General features: G+C 39.5%; 1 protein-coding gene across 4 annotated transcripts in view; it reads left to right on the top strand.

Annotated features, from left to right (window-relative positions):
• Window positions 1-16,757, top strand: part of Armc8 (armadillo repeat containing 8) — a 95,581-nt gene that overhangs the window by 26,287 nt on the left and 52,537 nt on the right. For all 4 annotated transcript variants that reach the window (XM_059268440.1, XM_059268441.1, XM_059268439.1 and 1 more), the window contains 5 exons: window positions 7,649-7,720; window positions 9,239-9,381; window positions 9,642-9,739; window positions 12,589-12,681; window positions 16,362-16,442. In XM_059268440.1, the coding sequence (XP_059124423.1) occupies window positions 7,649-7,720; window positions 9,239-9,381; window positions 9,642-9,739; window positions 12,589-12,681; window positions 16,362-16,442 (487 nt within the window). The remainder of the gene's footprint in view (window positions 1-7,648; window positions 7,721-9,238; window positions 9,382-9,641; window positions 9,740-12,588; window positions 12,682-16,361; window positions 16,443-16,757) is intronic.

The following is a 16,757-nucleotide window of genomic DNA, read 5'->3' as shown; positions in this document are numbered from 1 at the left end:
AAGTTTGCTTCCTTGGCCTGAGGATGCAGCTTGGTGATAGAGGGGACTTGTTTAGCATACACAAGGCCTGGTTTGATCTCAGAACTGGAAAAATAAATTGATTTTGATTCAAAGTTATAAGTAATAAATCATCATCAAGCTCATTTTTAAATTCTTTTTGGTGCTGAGGATTGATCCTAGTTGAGTACTCTCCTAGTCTCTGAATTCTAATTAATGTAGCAGCTTACGAATGGCTGGTGGTTAATCTGAAATATAAATATTGTTTAATTGGGATGTGAATATATGTACCTCATTTTCTAGCTATGCTTAGAAATTGAAAGCTCAGCTAGGCATGGTGACACATTCCTTTTTAGTCCCAGCACTCAGTAGGTAGAGACAGGCAGATCTCTGAGTTTGAGGCCAGCCAAGGCTACACAGAGAAACCATGCCTCAAAAAACAAAGCTGAAAAACAAACAAACAAAACCAAAAAAGGGAAGAAATCAGAAGCTCATCATACTTGGATGATATAATAAGATGTATTACATTGCTGTCTTTTTGGAAGACACTGCTTTATTCTTAGCTACCCACAACTATGTGGGATTTTTCTTTCGTATTTTACAGCTTATTGTCTTTGATATCGAGAGTTTGTAAGTGGACCAAACCGTATACTTAGACTATAGTTTTTGTGCCCAACATACTATTTGGCCATTTCTTACCATTTAGAACAAAAATGACTGTAAAATAGTATTTTCTTCTAAATGAGAGCTGTCTCAAGTAATTGAGAAATAACACTGGTTCAGAATGAAACTGGTGTAGCTGATCTTTAGTCTGGAACTCTAACCTTAAATGTTACTTTATTTTTAGGCGATAATAGGTTCAACTTTATTCTATCTTTTGACTATTTAGAAATAAATATAGGCTTATTCCTGATTGAAATTTTGTTTCTTCAGCAGCTCTAGATTTCAATTATTTTTTTCTTTCTTTTCTGCCACTATTTTAACAGCAAGGTATACTGTTTACTTTCTCTCTATGCTGTACTTAAATGTCTGCTTGGTAGGCACTATACATTGCATTTAATGTTTGAGCCCTTTGTCTCTAATCTCTTTCAGAGCAAAGAAAAGGGAAGTAAAGTAGAAAGTTTAATCTCCATGTAATACTCTGTGTCTCCTAAAACCATTCATTGGTGTGCGGAATCGAGATTGTAGCTGAACTCTTTTCCTGTCAAGTGCATCAAGGTGTACTTTGTGATGTTTTAAGACCAATTCCTCCCATCCCCCAAAATGGGGTATCTCCAAAACATGTGTTTTAAACTTTTCTACCTGGATGTTCTTCTGTTTTTCTTCTGTTTGTTTTTAATATTTATTTTTTGACAGTTTAATGCATGTAAACAATGTATCTTGATCATACCCACCATACATAGGTCTTCTTATTTTAATTTTAATTTAGTATGTCTGAAATCAGAGTGAATCTTTGTTTTGCTGAGGGATTTCCTCTTTAGGCTTCTTATGTTTTATTATTCCCAAACATGAAAGAGTTTGTGAACCTGCCAAGTGCCACGCACTGTCCTGTGAATGTACATAATAGTGAATATGGCTTCTGTCTAGGGAGTCAGAAGCCTAATGGAGTTAAGTAACTCCAGACACAGTCAGCCTCCTTTTATGTGATTACAGAGTACCACGATGATGACGGGTGTCATCACTTAGTTGCCCCTGTGGACTTCAGTCTCGTCAGCGTACCAGCCTATCTACATTTAGCTTACCTTCTTCCTTAGGCACTGCTTTCTTCATGCCACTTCTGTGATCCAAGTCACAGTTACTCCCTGATCCTCTCCTCTAGTCTCTCTCCTTCCTGTCACTTTGGGTTCGTGCCACCCTGAGGTGAACCTTCTTTTTTCAGTCGATGTTCCTACCGTCTTCACGTCCATCGTAATCTACCAATAGCTTCTTTGGCTCTTGCCATCTGCTCACTCCGTTCTGACCATTTTCTACAGTTCAGCTTAGCTCCTCCCATTGCCTCAAAAATCTTTTAAGTTTATTTATCATCATAGTATTTTTAAACCTATACTATATATACTAAATTTATAATTTGGCTGGGCTGACGACACTGTTAGTAATATTTTTTTTGTCTCTCCAGGGAGATTGTAACTTTACAAAATAGGCATCTCATTGTATGATGTTTTGTAGCCTTCATAACACATAATACAGTGCTGAGCTCAAGAACTAATTGTGACTCTTAGAAGAAGATAATCAGGCATGTCTTCTCCCAAGCATCAGTAGACAAGATAGGCAAGAAATTGTGTTCTTTTGATCTCCTGTGAAAAGGATGTCTGACAAAAAGTTTTAAATGCTTTTATTTTATATACAGACATAGAAAAATAAAAAGAAAGATACCAAATTTATTTTTTTATCGGATTGCTATAGTCTCTATGTGTAGAAGGAAATGGAAAAAAAAATCATCTCCCGTAGAAGACATGAGTTGGTTCTTTTGTTTTGCTTTCATTTGGTTTTTGTTTTTCAAAACAGGATCCCCCTGAGTAGTCTAGGCCAGTCTGGAACTCACTATGTAGTCTAGGCTGGTCTTAAACTCATGGTCCTCCTGACTCAGCCTCTTACAATGTTGGGATTGCAGGTGTAAGCCCCAAGCCTGGTGACGTACTTGGATCCGTCATTTAATATGGGGTTCTGAAAAACAAGCAAATACACAAATCTTAACAACACCCCCCTCCCCAGCATGTAAAAGCAAAGAGCCTCTATTTCAAGCTCTGGAGCTTGGTCCCTCTGTCTGTCCGACACGTTGGTGAGAGCAGAGAGCCCTGAGCTCAGTTGGGGCAGAGTTTTTATCTAGCAGAGGTTGGGATGAGGGGATTTCCAGGGTCCAGGACCCTGATTGGCTGACAGTTGTCTAGGGGTATCTGTAAAACAAAAAATAGGTGTGTGCTAGACTCAAGGACATCTGGCCACATTAACTAATGGTTGGAATGTTTGGGATGTCAGGTACTTCCTCACCCCTGGGTGGATCCCTGGGTGGTATTAGCTTAAGGCTTTTCCTGGATCTGGGTGTTGCCTAAGCTGCAGCTTTCTTATGGGGTTATTCTTACCCAAGGCTGCCTTGAAGACAAATTAGAGTAGTAAGTCTGGAGTACTATGTAAACTTTAAAGATGGATAGGTGGGTGGGTAGGTAGAGGTAGATAGACAGACAGACAGACAGATCTTGTATAGTTTTGTTTTACCTGTGTCTTCATTGGGCTTGATTTTTCTAAAAGTATTTCTTTGGGGTACATATTAAAAGTAATGATCCATATAGTAACATCTCTAATATTTCCAGGTCATACTTATATTCTTGCCTGTAAAAGGGAATGGACTTACATGCTAACAGAGAGATGAATGTTCTCCATCCAATTAAAGGCTCCCCAGAGGGACACCTGGACACCAGACCTGGAGCTGTCAGGTCATCCTGTAGGGAGTGACATTGACCTCACTCTTAGACCAGAAGACTGAGGAAAGGGATGAGTAGATGATAACAGGTAGACTCTACTGTCCTTAAATAGGTGACTAACATCTCTGTTTGCTTTAACAGTTTCATGAAAATGACCTGCTAGGCTATTAGAGTAACAAGGCTGGTAATTTAATTTACTGGCTGTTAATATGTCTGTCTAACATGGGTATATTTACTTCTTGGAGCCAAAGCAAAAGTTCCTTTGTTCTTAAATATTGGTACAAACTATTAAGAGAATTAGAAAATCGGTTTTGCTCTTTTGTTTGTTTTGTCTTTTGTCTGTAACACACTTTACTTTGGTTTTGGGTGTTTGGAATGGGTCCACAAACTATGGTAGGATAGACATCTCATTCTTCGCTAAGTTTAGGAAGGGGAAACAGGGAGCAGTGATTGAGAGTTCTGTAGTAGAGAACCTCAGTAGCAGCGGGCATGACAGAGACTCTGAGCTGGCAGCTTCAGGTGGGGGAGTGTGCTGAGGGAATGGGTGATGAGGGAAGTGGGTGACCGACTGCTCGGCCGGTGCGGCAGTGGTTCTGAACGTCTCTAAGAAGGAAGCAGTAGCTTTGACCCAGAAGTAGGAGCCCGATGGATAGTCTCTCACTAACTGTTTTTTACTGAGACCTTGGCATTCTCCTGTTGTATAATTGTATATCAGGACTGGGTAAAACCAAACCAAACCAAACTTAATGAATCTCATTAAGTCTAATAACCTCATAATGAATAGTTCATTATCTGTTTTAGGTCATCCAGAAGATCTAAGGGAAAGTTGGCTGACAGGGTTCGATCAGTCTTTGTAAGACCTACCCTCAGATAGTGAGCTAATGGGAAAGCAAGTAGTTTCAGTGTTTGCCTCAAGACGTAAAAATACCCTCAGAAATGTGTGGTGACATCAGCTTTCAGCACATCTCTAAACATAACAGGACTCTCCTGTGATAACTGAAGAATTGCAGAAGAGGATTAATTAACACTTTTTGTGTGTCTTAATAGGTGCTGAGGATTGAACCCAGGGCCTTGGGCATGTTAGGCAAGCTCTTTGCCATGGAGCCATACTCCCAGCCTGTAAATGTAGTTGGTGTTGGAAATACGTACCTCCTGATTTTTTTTTTAAAAGGTTACTTTCACCTCCCCCCACACACCCCATTTTACTACCAGATGATGTTTTGCTAACTCTACAACTTTTTCTAGGATTATAACTTTCAAGATTGCAAAATATTCTTATGTATAATAGACCTCTGCTGTCTAAAACAGGGAGAAACAAAAGTGTTTGGGAGAGCTTATTTTGTGATACAAAAGAGATGGGTGAGCTGAAAACCTGAGTGCCCCCTAATGGTGTTCTTAACATTTCCCTGATCTAATTTCCCCTTATTATTTGGGACACTGTTATACTATCTTGCAATGTTTTAGACTCATAGTAACAACACCTACTTAATACAGTTAGTTAATCCCCAGCAGAATGTAATGCCTTCCCTGCTTATAGAGATAAGATGATTATAGTATTCTAATATGTAAATGCCTAAGTCTAACTGCTATAGAAACCTTCTGAGGTAGTTGATTACGAGAACTGCTAGGGTGTCCTGAGACAGCTATGTGGTATTGATGACCCAAGTACAGTGAGTACTGCTGAACTGGTTCTTGTTTTCCAAAATGCTCAACTTTTTTTTTTTTTTTTTTAATTTAACTCATTAACAGAAGGACTGTAACCCATATACGATAGGCTTTGCTACATTGTCCTGCTGTGTGAACCCTGTTCTCATAGAAGTTTGCTTACTCTCCTGGGGAGGAGGGGATGCCTCTGCCAGCCCAATGAATGCCAGGGGCAAAATGTTTGTTTTCCTTACTTTAGCATAATCAAGGACATAATGAAACAGCTGTAAGACTTTCTGCCTCCTGAGCATACCCAGTGAAAATGATGAGAGTTAGTATGTTTATCATTGCTTCTCTGTCCCAGCTTTGAACCCTGAGCTATCCTGAAATAAAAGCCTCAGAGAAGCCCAATCAAGGGTTCTTGAACAGAAAGTATGGCCTAGAGTCCCCTGGTTCTCTTGAATCCCAAATTCTATATCAGTTCCTCAGCACTAGTTACTGGAAGGTTTCGATAAAAGGCCTGAGATGTTAAAAATTGGTTAAGAGGCAACTAGAAATACTAAAATAGATTTAATAGACACAAAACAAGTTTCTTGTGTGTACAGATGGAGCTTGGTCAAGACACCATCCATCTGTTATTTCTGTTGATAAGGAAACAGTCTCACTACCACTTTAAGGTTAGGTGATTCAAAGACAGTGAAAAGGGGAGATATGAGACATGTACAATCAGATGGCCCACGAGTTTTTGCACAAAATGCTTAACTTTTGATTAAAAAATAATTCTCTTGTGTTTATGTGACATATGCACTCTTGGGGAAGAATGCCATTTGCTGTAAATATGTACAAAAAGGGTTTTCCAGTCATTTGTAAAACTATGACTGGAATTCTCCCTGGACATCCATACAAGTGTCTAAGGTGCCCTTGGGGTGGAAATGCTCCTTCCCCACCTTTAGAACCATTGCCCTTTAGGAACATAGCCCTCTTGTGTTCTGTGCCAGACAGTTCTTAGCAATTAGGACAAGTACTTTAAAATTAAAAGCATTTTCTTTGTCATTTTGAGTTTGTTTTGCCATATTTATATTTTTTCCACATATCCTTTGGGGCCATCCAAGAATATGAATTTATATAAGTACTCTTATTTTGGAATACAATTTTACTTTAAGTAAAGAACTCTGCTAGTGGCTAGTGGCCAGAATAAAAACTGTCAAATATACAAAAAATATACAAAAATTAAGTTTTTATCTTCCTAAAAGGTAATTAGATACCTAAGCAAAAAATACTAATACTATGTAGTGTGTTGTTTTTAACCAGCACACTGCAAAATGTATGAGCACAGCAGTACACAGAAAGGATGGAGGATGGAGATGTATTCACAAGTCTCTTCAATGTTTAGTTGGATATCATATGAAGACTAAATGTAGGAAATTAAAAAACAAAATCAAATCCCAAATGGGTACAGCTAATAAGAAAATCAAGCAGATAAAATGGAATGATAAGAAATGTTCAGGGGTTGGAGAAATGGGACTGATTAAGAATGCTTGCTGCGGGGCTGGAGAGATGGCTCAGAGGTTAAGAGCACTGACTGCTCTTCCAGAGGTCCTGAGTTCAATTCCCAGCAACCACATGGTGGCTCACAGCCCTCCGTAATGAGATCTGGTGCCCTCTTCTGGCCTGCAGACATAACACTGTATACATAATAAATAAATCTTTAAAAAAAAAAAACACACAAAAAAAAAAAAAAAAAAAGAATACTTGCTGCTTTCCAGAGGACTTGAGTTTGATGCTCAGCACTCTTGTTGGGCAGTTCACAGCTACCTGTAATGTTAGCTTCAGGAGATCAGACACCCTCTTCTGGCTTCTGTGTACACACACACACACACACACACACACACACACACACACAAGAAAAAAAAAAGAAATGCCACATTAAAACATTAGGATCAAATAACTATTCCCCAAATCTTTGCCCTCCACCACTTACAGTCATCTCCCTTATTCTAAGAATCTTCCTGTTTCTAAAGCAAACACATGCATACACACATGCACCCTGCATGTGCGCACTTGTGAGTGATGTGTGTGTGTGGTAGTATGCATATGAATGAATATATGAGAATGAATGTGAGTCTCCAGAAAGGCTGCTGAGTGCTGGTAGAGGATTAATGGTTCTAAGGTCAGAGGGGAGGTGGAACAGAGTGGTCCCTGCTACAAAGTCAGGTAGGTTCCATTGGCTGTTTGGTGGTTTGTTATCTACTCCCAGAGCTGTATTAAAGATGACCTAACGTACTCTTTTGTATTCAAAGGATTGTTACCCATGTTAGAAGAAGCCAGCTTATTTTTAGTGGAAGTCTACTGGGACTCAGGATTTCTCTTCTTTACTGCTTCCTGTTGTACAGTCCCACAGCCAGTTAGCACGTCTCTCTGTCTCCTCTTCAGCACTCTAGGTGGCAAGGGTGAAGGATTGGAATTTGTCACACACTTCTGAACTTGCACTACCCAAGATGTTGAATGATAAAGTGGATGAGTTGGTCTGTGATACTTTCCTATGCTGTTTCAACATATTTGGTTTTTTTTTCTTCCCCTGAATTCAGAGACATGAAAAATGCTGTAATTGGAAACAATAAACAGAAAGCCAACCTCATTGTTTTAGGAGCTGTTCCAAGGTATGTTTACGGTCTAACTTATTTTTCTTCCATTCATGCCAAGTTTCTAATGTACTTCTTCAATTATAGGATTCCCCTTGCTTATCATATTCTTTCTTGTTTTTTTTTTTTAAATAATTTCTTTTAAATAAATGTTTTTAAAATACAGAACAATACAGAACTATCTATGGAAGCATATACACATAAATGCAAGTGTGTGTGTGTGTGTGTGTGTGTGTGTGTGTGTGTGTGTGTTTAGGGAGCTTCAGTGTTCATAGAATAAGTGGTGGAGGTTGAGGATTTGAGGATTTGGGGAGTAGTTCTTTGGCAAGCTGGCCTCAAGCTGGAATGGGGTAATTAGGAAGAGAAGAAAGCTTTCCATTCACAAAGACTCTGAACATTTTCGTTAAGAAAATTAGTAAGAGGCCCTCTTAGAAGTACTGCTGTGAATTCAGGGTCCCTTTCTACTGTGCATTTAAGATTCAATAGAACTTGGCATTGAGAGTCTTCATATTCTGGTGGGACCTACCAGGAAGTGGCGGATAACATGGGGCATGGTGCTGTTTCTATAGAGACTACTTGATTACAACTTTCAGGTTTATAGTTTGGTAAACTGAGATAGTTATTTTGTATAAAATAAGACAATTTCTTAGATTTTTGTCTGTCAGTGTTTTTTTTTTTTATTGAATTAGGAGATGGTATAAACAATTATTTCTCAAAAAAATCCAAATAAGTTCAAACAATCATACATCTATTTATTTATTTTTCATATTTTTCTTTTTAATTATTTTTTAAAGATTATAATATAATTATACTATTTCCCCCTTCTCTTTCATCTCTCCAAACCTTCCCTCTTGCTCTCTTTCTCCTTTTATTAATTGTTGGTGTGTATGTGTATTCCTTAAGATATAAATAACAGCTTAGTCTGTATAATGTTACTTGTATATATGTTTTCAGGGATAGCCATTTGATATTGGATAACCAGTTGTCATGCTCTTGTTTGGAGTGAACTTTGTCCTGTTCTCAGTGTTCCTTACTTGCCTGTACTACTTTTTTTTTTTTCTAGAGCTGAGGACCGAACCCAGGGCCTTGCACTTGTTAGGCAAGCGCTCTACCACTGAGCTAAATCCCCAACCCCTTGCCTGTACTTCTTTATCTAGAGTTAAAGCCTTGATTTCCCCTGTCTATGTTAACATGTCTGTTGGTATTACCCATGTTTAGTGAGTCATGTAGTGAGACTTTATGGTATAGATCCAACATCCCTAGGAAGCACAGTTTCACAGCAACCTCCCTGGTCATCTGACTCTTATAGTCATTCTGCCTACTCTTCCGCAGTGTTCCCTGAGCCTTGAGTGTGGGAGTTGTGTTGTAAAAGTATCAGTCGGGAGTGTGCTCTACCACTCTGCCTTTTGATTGCTTGTTTCAACCATATTTTTATTATGTGAGATATATTTCCCACACTATTTTTATCACACTGCTTTGTTACATTAATTACTTTTTGTTTTACAGTCTGTTTACCAAGTCCCCTTTGTTTTTTAGATTGTTGTATTTGCTTCAACAAGAAACCTCCAGCACAGAGCTGAAAACTGAATGTGCAGTGGTGTTAGGGAGCCTTGCAATGGGCACAGAAAACAATGTCAAGTCTCTACTAGACTGCCATATTATCCCTGCCTTGCTACAAGGTATGTAGGGAACCGGTTTCTCTGTGCTCTGTTTACACTATTTTAAATGCTGGTTGAAAGGTGTGTCTCATGCTGGGCAGTGGTAGTGCACACCTTTGATCCCAGCACTCGGGAGACAGAAGCAGGTGGATCCAAGTTCGAGGCCAGTCTGGTCTACAGAGTGAGTTCTAGGACAATGAGGGCTACACAGAGAAACTCTGTCTAAAAAACAAAGCAAAACAAACAAACAAAAATGTCTTACATGTAGTTTCTCTTAATAGGACTACTATCCCCTGACCTGAAGTTCATTGAAGCTTGCCTCCGATGCCTCCGGACAGTCTTCACCAGTCCTGTCACTCCAGAAGAGCTACTGTACACAGTGAGTTTGGGGTATTGGGGGTCACAGTTTGATTTCTTTTTCTTTCTTTCTTTCTTTTTTTCTTTCTTTTTTTTTTTTTTTTTGTTTTTTTGTTTTTTTGAGACAGGGTTTCTCTGTGTAGTTTTGGTGCCTGTCCTAGAACTCACTCTGTAGACCAGGCTGGCCTCGAACTCTCAGAGATCCACCTGCCTTTGCCTCCCGAGTGCTGGGATTAAAGGCATGTGCCGTGTGTGCCACCGCCACTGGGCTCATAGTTTGATTTCTTTCTCAGTCTATTTCTGATTTGCCTAGTTCCTCCTAAATCACCATAACTGTTAGATGTGGAAATCTTAACAAGTATTTGACTTTCTGCTTATTTGTAGTGTTAAATATTCTTGGCTTTGTAAATAAGCAAATGACAGTTACACATTTTGAGAACTCTTTCATGCTGCTTTTAACGGTTCATTTCTGTGTTGATTATATATAAATTAAGGGAGGATGTTTCTCTAAATTATGAAACATTTAGCTTTTATGCCTTGGAGATTTTCTATCATAGAGAATTCAATAGTGTTAGATGTCAGGGCCACGGTGGGGTGGGGTGTAGGCAGCAGCAGAGCTGTTCAGTTTACTTAGCTGGCTGGATAGTGTAGAGGTTGGCTGTCAGAACTGCTTAGGCACTAAATAGACAGTCCAGTGAGGAAAGCTGGGGTTTCCACTTTGGACTCCTGTTTATTGGACAGGTAACGGAGGCAGTTATGTGCATACTCTTTATCATCTGTGAACTACAGGTACCGACATTCAGTTGACAGAGAGGCACACATGGGGAAATGGGTTGGGGTTGTTGGACAGGATTGGTGAATCAGAGAGCAGTGGAGGGAAGGACAGAGAAAGAAGGGGATTAGAAGTGGAGGGGTCTTGGAGCCTGCCTCCTGGCTAGCCCTCTTCCCCCGCTCATTCTCAGCCTCTGTGCTTTGCTGGCTAGTTGGAGGTTTTAAGTTTTTTGCTTTGTTTTTAACTACTTGTGACAACACAGTGGATCATACTAACCTGCAAGATTCTACTTTTAGGGAATTATAGCCTTCTGTTTTCCTACTTCGCCCTCATAGATCTTAGGCATTTTTTCTTCCTCACCTCCTGGTTTTGTCTGTAGAGCAGCCCATTTCTTTGGGAAATGAGTTAGGTAGCAGACTCTTCAGTCCTTCCCCAGGCTTACAGAATTACAATCAGTCTCTGGGAACATCCTCTGGAAATTTGTGTGCACATTTGTACATGAGCATGGCTCTGAAATGTGGTCCACTTTTACTAGGAAGCTTGAGCCAAGTTTCCTTTTTCTGTCTGGTTCAATGCAAAAACACCCTTTCAGTTTGTGATCCCTTTTGCATTACAAATAAAAGAAGAGCTTGGAAAGCCTTCAAGCAGGGTTCTCTTTTCCTTTGACACCATGTAAATGTCAGCAGTAAGTAAGCTAATGGGCTTTAGACTATTTTTATGTGTATATATGTTTGTATGTGGTGTGCATGTATGTGTGCTTGCAAGGTGTGTGTGTGTGTGTTTGTGTGTGTGTCTGTGTGTCTGTTTGTGTGTATGTATTGGTATCCTTGCATATGTGAGGTGAGAAATTGACATTGTCTTCCTCAGTTGCTCTCCACCATATATATTGAATCCAGAGCCCATAGATTAAGCTAACCCAGCTAGCTGTCCTGTTTTGGAGATCACCCTGTGTGGTAATAATTTATAAATAAAACTTATCTGGGGATCAGAGGACAGAGCCAGCCACTATATTAGACATAGAGGTCAGACAGTGGTGGTACACACACCTTTAACTCTACCACTGGGAGACTGAGATTCTTCTGGATCTCTGAGTTCAAGGCCACACTGGGAACAGCCAGGCATGGTGGCACACACCCTTAATCTCAGCACTTGAGATCTCTTGTCTTTGCTTGGGAGGGACACATACCTTTAATCCCAGGAAGTGATGGCAGAAAGCAGTAAGGTATATAAGGCGTGAGGACCAGGAACTAGAGGCTTTTAAGCAGTTCAGCTGAGATCCCTTCACGTGAGGACTCAGAGGCTCTCAGTTTGAGCAAACAAGATCAGCTGAGGAGTTGGCGAGCTAAGATCGACTGTGGCTTGTTCCTTTGTCTCTCTGATCTTTCAGAATTTATCTCAATATCTGGCTCCAGGTTTTTAATTTAGTAAAACCTTTTAAAATTCATGTTACAACCCTGTCTGCTTCTTGAGGCTGGGATTACTGTTGGGCTGCCATGCCTCCCTGGCTTTTCTGTGGGCCCTGGGGATCTGAACTCTGATCCTTTGCATGGCAGCTTGCCAGCAGACACTTCACCCACAGAGCCATCTCTCCAGCCCACTAGTGGGCTTTATGTGAGAAGTTACTAATCATTCAAAGTGTGAAAATAGCTAACTCACCATCATAATTGTTACTGGTGCATACCATAACAACCCAAGACCCAAAATGTCAGATTTATTTTGTACAGCACTTCTGTGTAAGCCATTTAACATTGTCTGTGTTAATAAGTCACCCCATCACATTTTGGTTTCAGAACTGATTTCTTCCTACTCTTAGCAATGATGCTGTTTTATAGTGAGAACATTGGTTACTTATGTGAGAGAAATTAAGTTCCTTCTCTTGTATTTTATTTTCAATGATGAATATGAAAATATCTTTCCTTATCCTATGCTTGAACAGTTCTGATGGCCATGATGCTTTTATTTTGCTGTTCCTTAAATAGACTTGATTTGATACCATTAAGATAGGAAGCTTTGCTATGTACTTTCTTGGAGAAAGACTTTGTCACATATGCTTAACGCCTAAGTTCCTTGTTGCTGTCTGCTCCTTCCCTTCCATCCAGGATGCCACAGTGATACCACACCTCATGGCACTGCTGAGCAGGTCTCGCTACACCCAGGAGTATATCTGCCAGATCTTCTCACACTGCTGCAAAGTAAGAACCAGAGTCAGTGTTCTCACTGGAAACTTGGGTGTCTTCTCGGGACAAAGAGTAGTGGTTGAAGGCTGACACACACTCGGTTTGCTTTCTGCCTGTGGTTGTGATGCTTGGGGCTGAGTGTGCTGAGTGTCTCAGCATTATGTAGGTTTTGCTGGCTTCAGCACACTGAATGTCTATTTCCTTCTTGAGAGCTTCCTTTTCACTTAAAGGAAGTGCTTGAAAGCTTCTGTTTATCATAACCAAGTTGCCTGGCGGTGAGGCAGCATGTTCTTATGCAGGGTGAAAGGTCTGAGGGCAGTGTGGGAAGAGTGCAGAGCCAGCAGCACCTCAGACTGCCCTCAGAGTCCTCCATGTACTCAGTGTCTGAAAAATCCAATTTCCATGCTTTTAAAAGGCTCCAACCTACACTGAAGAGTGCTGTTCATTTTACTTCATATATTGAATAGTCTCTTAGGTAACCATGGGTGATTATTTATTTGTCATCTTAGATAATTGCTAAATATTTTCCTACTTCTAACCAGTTTGTTGCTATGTTCTGGTGATGCAGCATTACCCACCTTCCTATCATGTGTAACACAGATGCCAGGTGAGGAGCTTCTGGCCTCAGAAAGGAAGGAGTAACTAAATATACCTCACAGCTGGAGGATCACTCTCTGTGCTGTTTAGCATATCTTCCCAAATAAAATTAGTTAACCTGGCTTCAGGAATGACATCTACTTTGTAATCTAATTATTTTAAACCCCATCCAATCCCTGATTATCACAGTCTAAAATATAAGATTTTTTTTTTGTTGTTCAAAAATCCTTGAGATTTCTCTTGATTGTTTTGACAGTGTGTAGGCCAACTCATAGAAAATGAAACTTCATTGAAATTCATTTGCTAACAATGGGTTCAAACCCACAAGATGTAAGTATTTATAACAATAGAACGATGTTTTAGCCCTATGCCTGTAAGTAGTTTTTGAGGTTATGCACTAGAAGTTTCTTAGCACCTGAAATTGCTCAGTACTATCTCAGCTGCCATCCCAGAGGAAGGAGCCATTACATCAGTACTCCTTTACTGGGAAGATTTATGCCAGCCACCCTACAACCACTACTGACATACAATCCTATCAGAGAAAAAGCACTTTTATTAATCTTTTTTTTTTTCCTGATAGTTTAGTATTGTCATTAAATGAACACATTTAAGTATTCTGAGTTCTAACTAAACCTCAGGGAACTTTATGAGCCCATGACAACAGTAATGACTCAAAATGCAACATCTTTATAAATACACAGTTGCCTGATGCATCTTTGAAAACAACTGTCTGTATGGTCTTTATATTGTCCTTAATCATGAAAACCTTTTGTTTCCATGTTCCTTTTTTGTATATAGGCCCAAATAAATAAAATCTATAATAGAATTTTAAGACTTATTCATGGGGCCCACTTAGCAAAAATTAAGTGGAATAGGACTTTACCAATAGATTAGTATCAGCATTAAGTCACTTCACATGCTTTGAGGAACAAGACAGAAAAAGAATACTAACGCACTGTGTGATAAACTAATTATTTTATCATAATTACATCCTGGAATGTTTCTGAGTTATGAAGGTACAAAAAAGTGATAATAGTTGCTAGAGTTCTAATTTCTGAATTGCTGCTGCTTTGTAAGCAATAGCTCAGATTTCTGAGATTTCTTTGGTGTTTAAGACTGAAAGGGCTTATGTAATCAGTGCCTGGTGGGTGTCGCCTCACTCCCTACCCACTAGATTCTTGCAGAGATGAAAGAGACACTTGACAAAAATCCAAGGTGAGCCCTCTTCTCCAGTTGGCTTTCCTTGTAGTGCTTTCCACAACCCTGGGCAGAGGCTTAGCGAGAAGGAAGACCTTGTTTGGTAACAACTATTTGTTGCCATCTCCTGAGATAAAAAATAAGGCATTTCAACCAGCAGGAAGCAATTCTGTACAGAGGATTACAGTGTGCTGGATCTGTTCCCTGGTATTTGTAAATGAAGCTTTTGTTAGTACGACTATTGAGAGATGGTGTGGACCTTAGAGAGAAATCAAGAGACTAAAAATCTAATAATTATAGAGCATTCATCTACTAGAAGTAGGATAGGACAAATGAGAAAATGTATATGTACTGATATATCTAAGATGCATTGAGAAGAAAATGTAAAGGGTTAGATGTGTTTAGTATTCTACTGTTTGAGTTAAAATGGGATAAAGCATACACATGCATTTGTTTATATACAGTTTTTTTTTTATTCTGTTCTGGGTTTTGTTGTTTGTTTGTTTGTTTTGAGGTGGGGTCTTACTGTGTAGCCTTGGCTGTCTTAGAACACTATGAAGACCAGGCTGGCCTCAAACTCAAAGATCTACCAGCCCCTGCTTCTGCCTCTGAATGCTGGAACTAAAGGTGCGGGCGGCAGTACCACACCTGACAACTGTTGTGTTTCAAGACAGGCTGGTTTTGTAGCCTAGGCTGGTTTTGAGTAGTGATCCTTCTGCTCAACCTCTAGACTACTGGAATATAGTTGTGGGCCACATGCCCTGCTTTCTATATGTATGAAATATCTTAAAGAATAGGAACCAATACGTTATAATTAGATCTCCTCACATCACAGAAAGGCTGGCTGTAGAGGAGGAGCAGAGAGGTGCAAGTGTTTGAGGCAGTCCTCTTCCTATGTAGCCATTCAGAAAAGCTCTGCCAGTGTTTAGACAGCATTTTCTTAGTGTTGAGGTTTTTGAGTTCTTTGTATGTTCTAGACACTAATCCTCTGTCAGATGACTAAGCTGTTAAAGATCCTCTCCCATTATGTGGCTGCCTCTTCACATAGTTTGGTTTCCTTTGCTATACAGAAGCTTTTTACTTTCATGAGATTTAAAATGAGACAAATTTATAAGAGACCTGTTTTTTCTTGGCTCCCCCATAATAATCTCCACCATCATGTTTATAATGAACAAGCTATTTCAAATGAGACGGTTCAGTGAAACCATTTAGAGCAATGCCCATCACACAGTGAGCACTTGGCGAGTAGTGCCCATAATTTTATCTGCAGGTGTGTAAATGAGCTGGGAGGAAGGGAAGTGTGCTTAAAACCTGTGCCTTGAGAATGTTATCAAGCAATTATAAAGGATGTTTTGTGCCATTCTGGGTGGATAGCTGATAATAAGTACATTGTGCCCTTGTAGTCTGGGAATTTATCATTGTCATCTAAGGTTCTATATAAGTACACATCTCCTGTCCTCCCTCATCCTCCTAGATCTGTGATTCTCAACCTGGGAGTCATGACCCCAGCCCCTTTTGGGAAGGGTCACATATCACATATTTACATTATGATTTGTAATAGTAGCAATATTATAGTTATGAAGTAGCAGCAAATTAATTTTTTGCTTGGGGGTCACCACAACTTGAGAAACTGCATTAAAGGGTCGTAGCTTGAGAACCACTGTGCTATAGTCTTTTCCCTGTATTCTTGGGAGGTAAGTAGGGAGATGTAGACATGTCATGAGGAATTTACGGCAGCACGTTATATACTACGGTCTGTCTGCCTTGCTCTAGGGTTTGAGTTTGTCCAAGTACAGGACAACTGAAATCTATGCTGTAGAATGTAGTTTATTTTAAGTAAGTGTGGTTTAATTAGAGTTGTGATTTTTGTTAATGTGTTACTGTATTCTCTTTTCTTGCAGGGACCAGATCATCAAACAATTTTGTTTAACCATGGGGCAGTACAGAACATTGCTCACCTACTAACCTCACCCTCTTACAAAGTAAGATGAAAAACGTTATGTCAGATTTTATCTTCATTTTAATTAATAGAAATATGCTTACATATTTTATTGCTTCTTCTGTAACTGTGATCAGGAGTAGATTTCTAGTCATCCATACAGGATGTTATGTTCTATCAGTAAAGTGGTACAGGACATATGTTACTACAGTATGTTCTTCTGTGGGAAAAACATGTCCTTCCTTCTCCATTTTTTTTCCAGGACATTTTATGCCACGAGTTGTGGATTTTCATTTGTGAAATAGTATTTCAGGTCTCTCTGGTCAGTTTGCAGTGCTGAACCTGATGCTTGAGCTGA

The sequence above is a fragment of the Peromyscus eremicus genome, chromosome 7 (assembly GCF_949786415.1).
Source record: "Peromyscus eremicus chromosome 7, PerEre_H2_v1, whole genome shotgun sequence".
Classification (NCBI taxonomy): domain Eukaryota; kingdom Metazoa; phylum Chordata; class Mammalia; order Rodentia; family Cricetidae; genus Peromyscus; species Peromyscus eremicus.
Note: the sequence above shows the minus strand (reverse complement) of the source record. Positions and strands in the feature narration are given on the sequence as shown.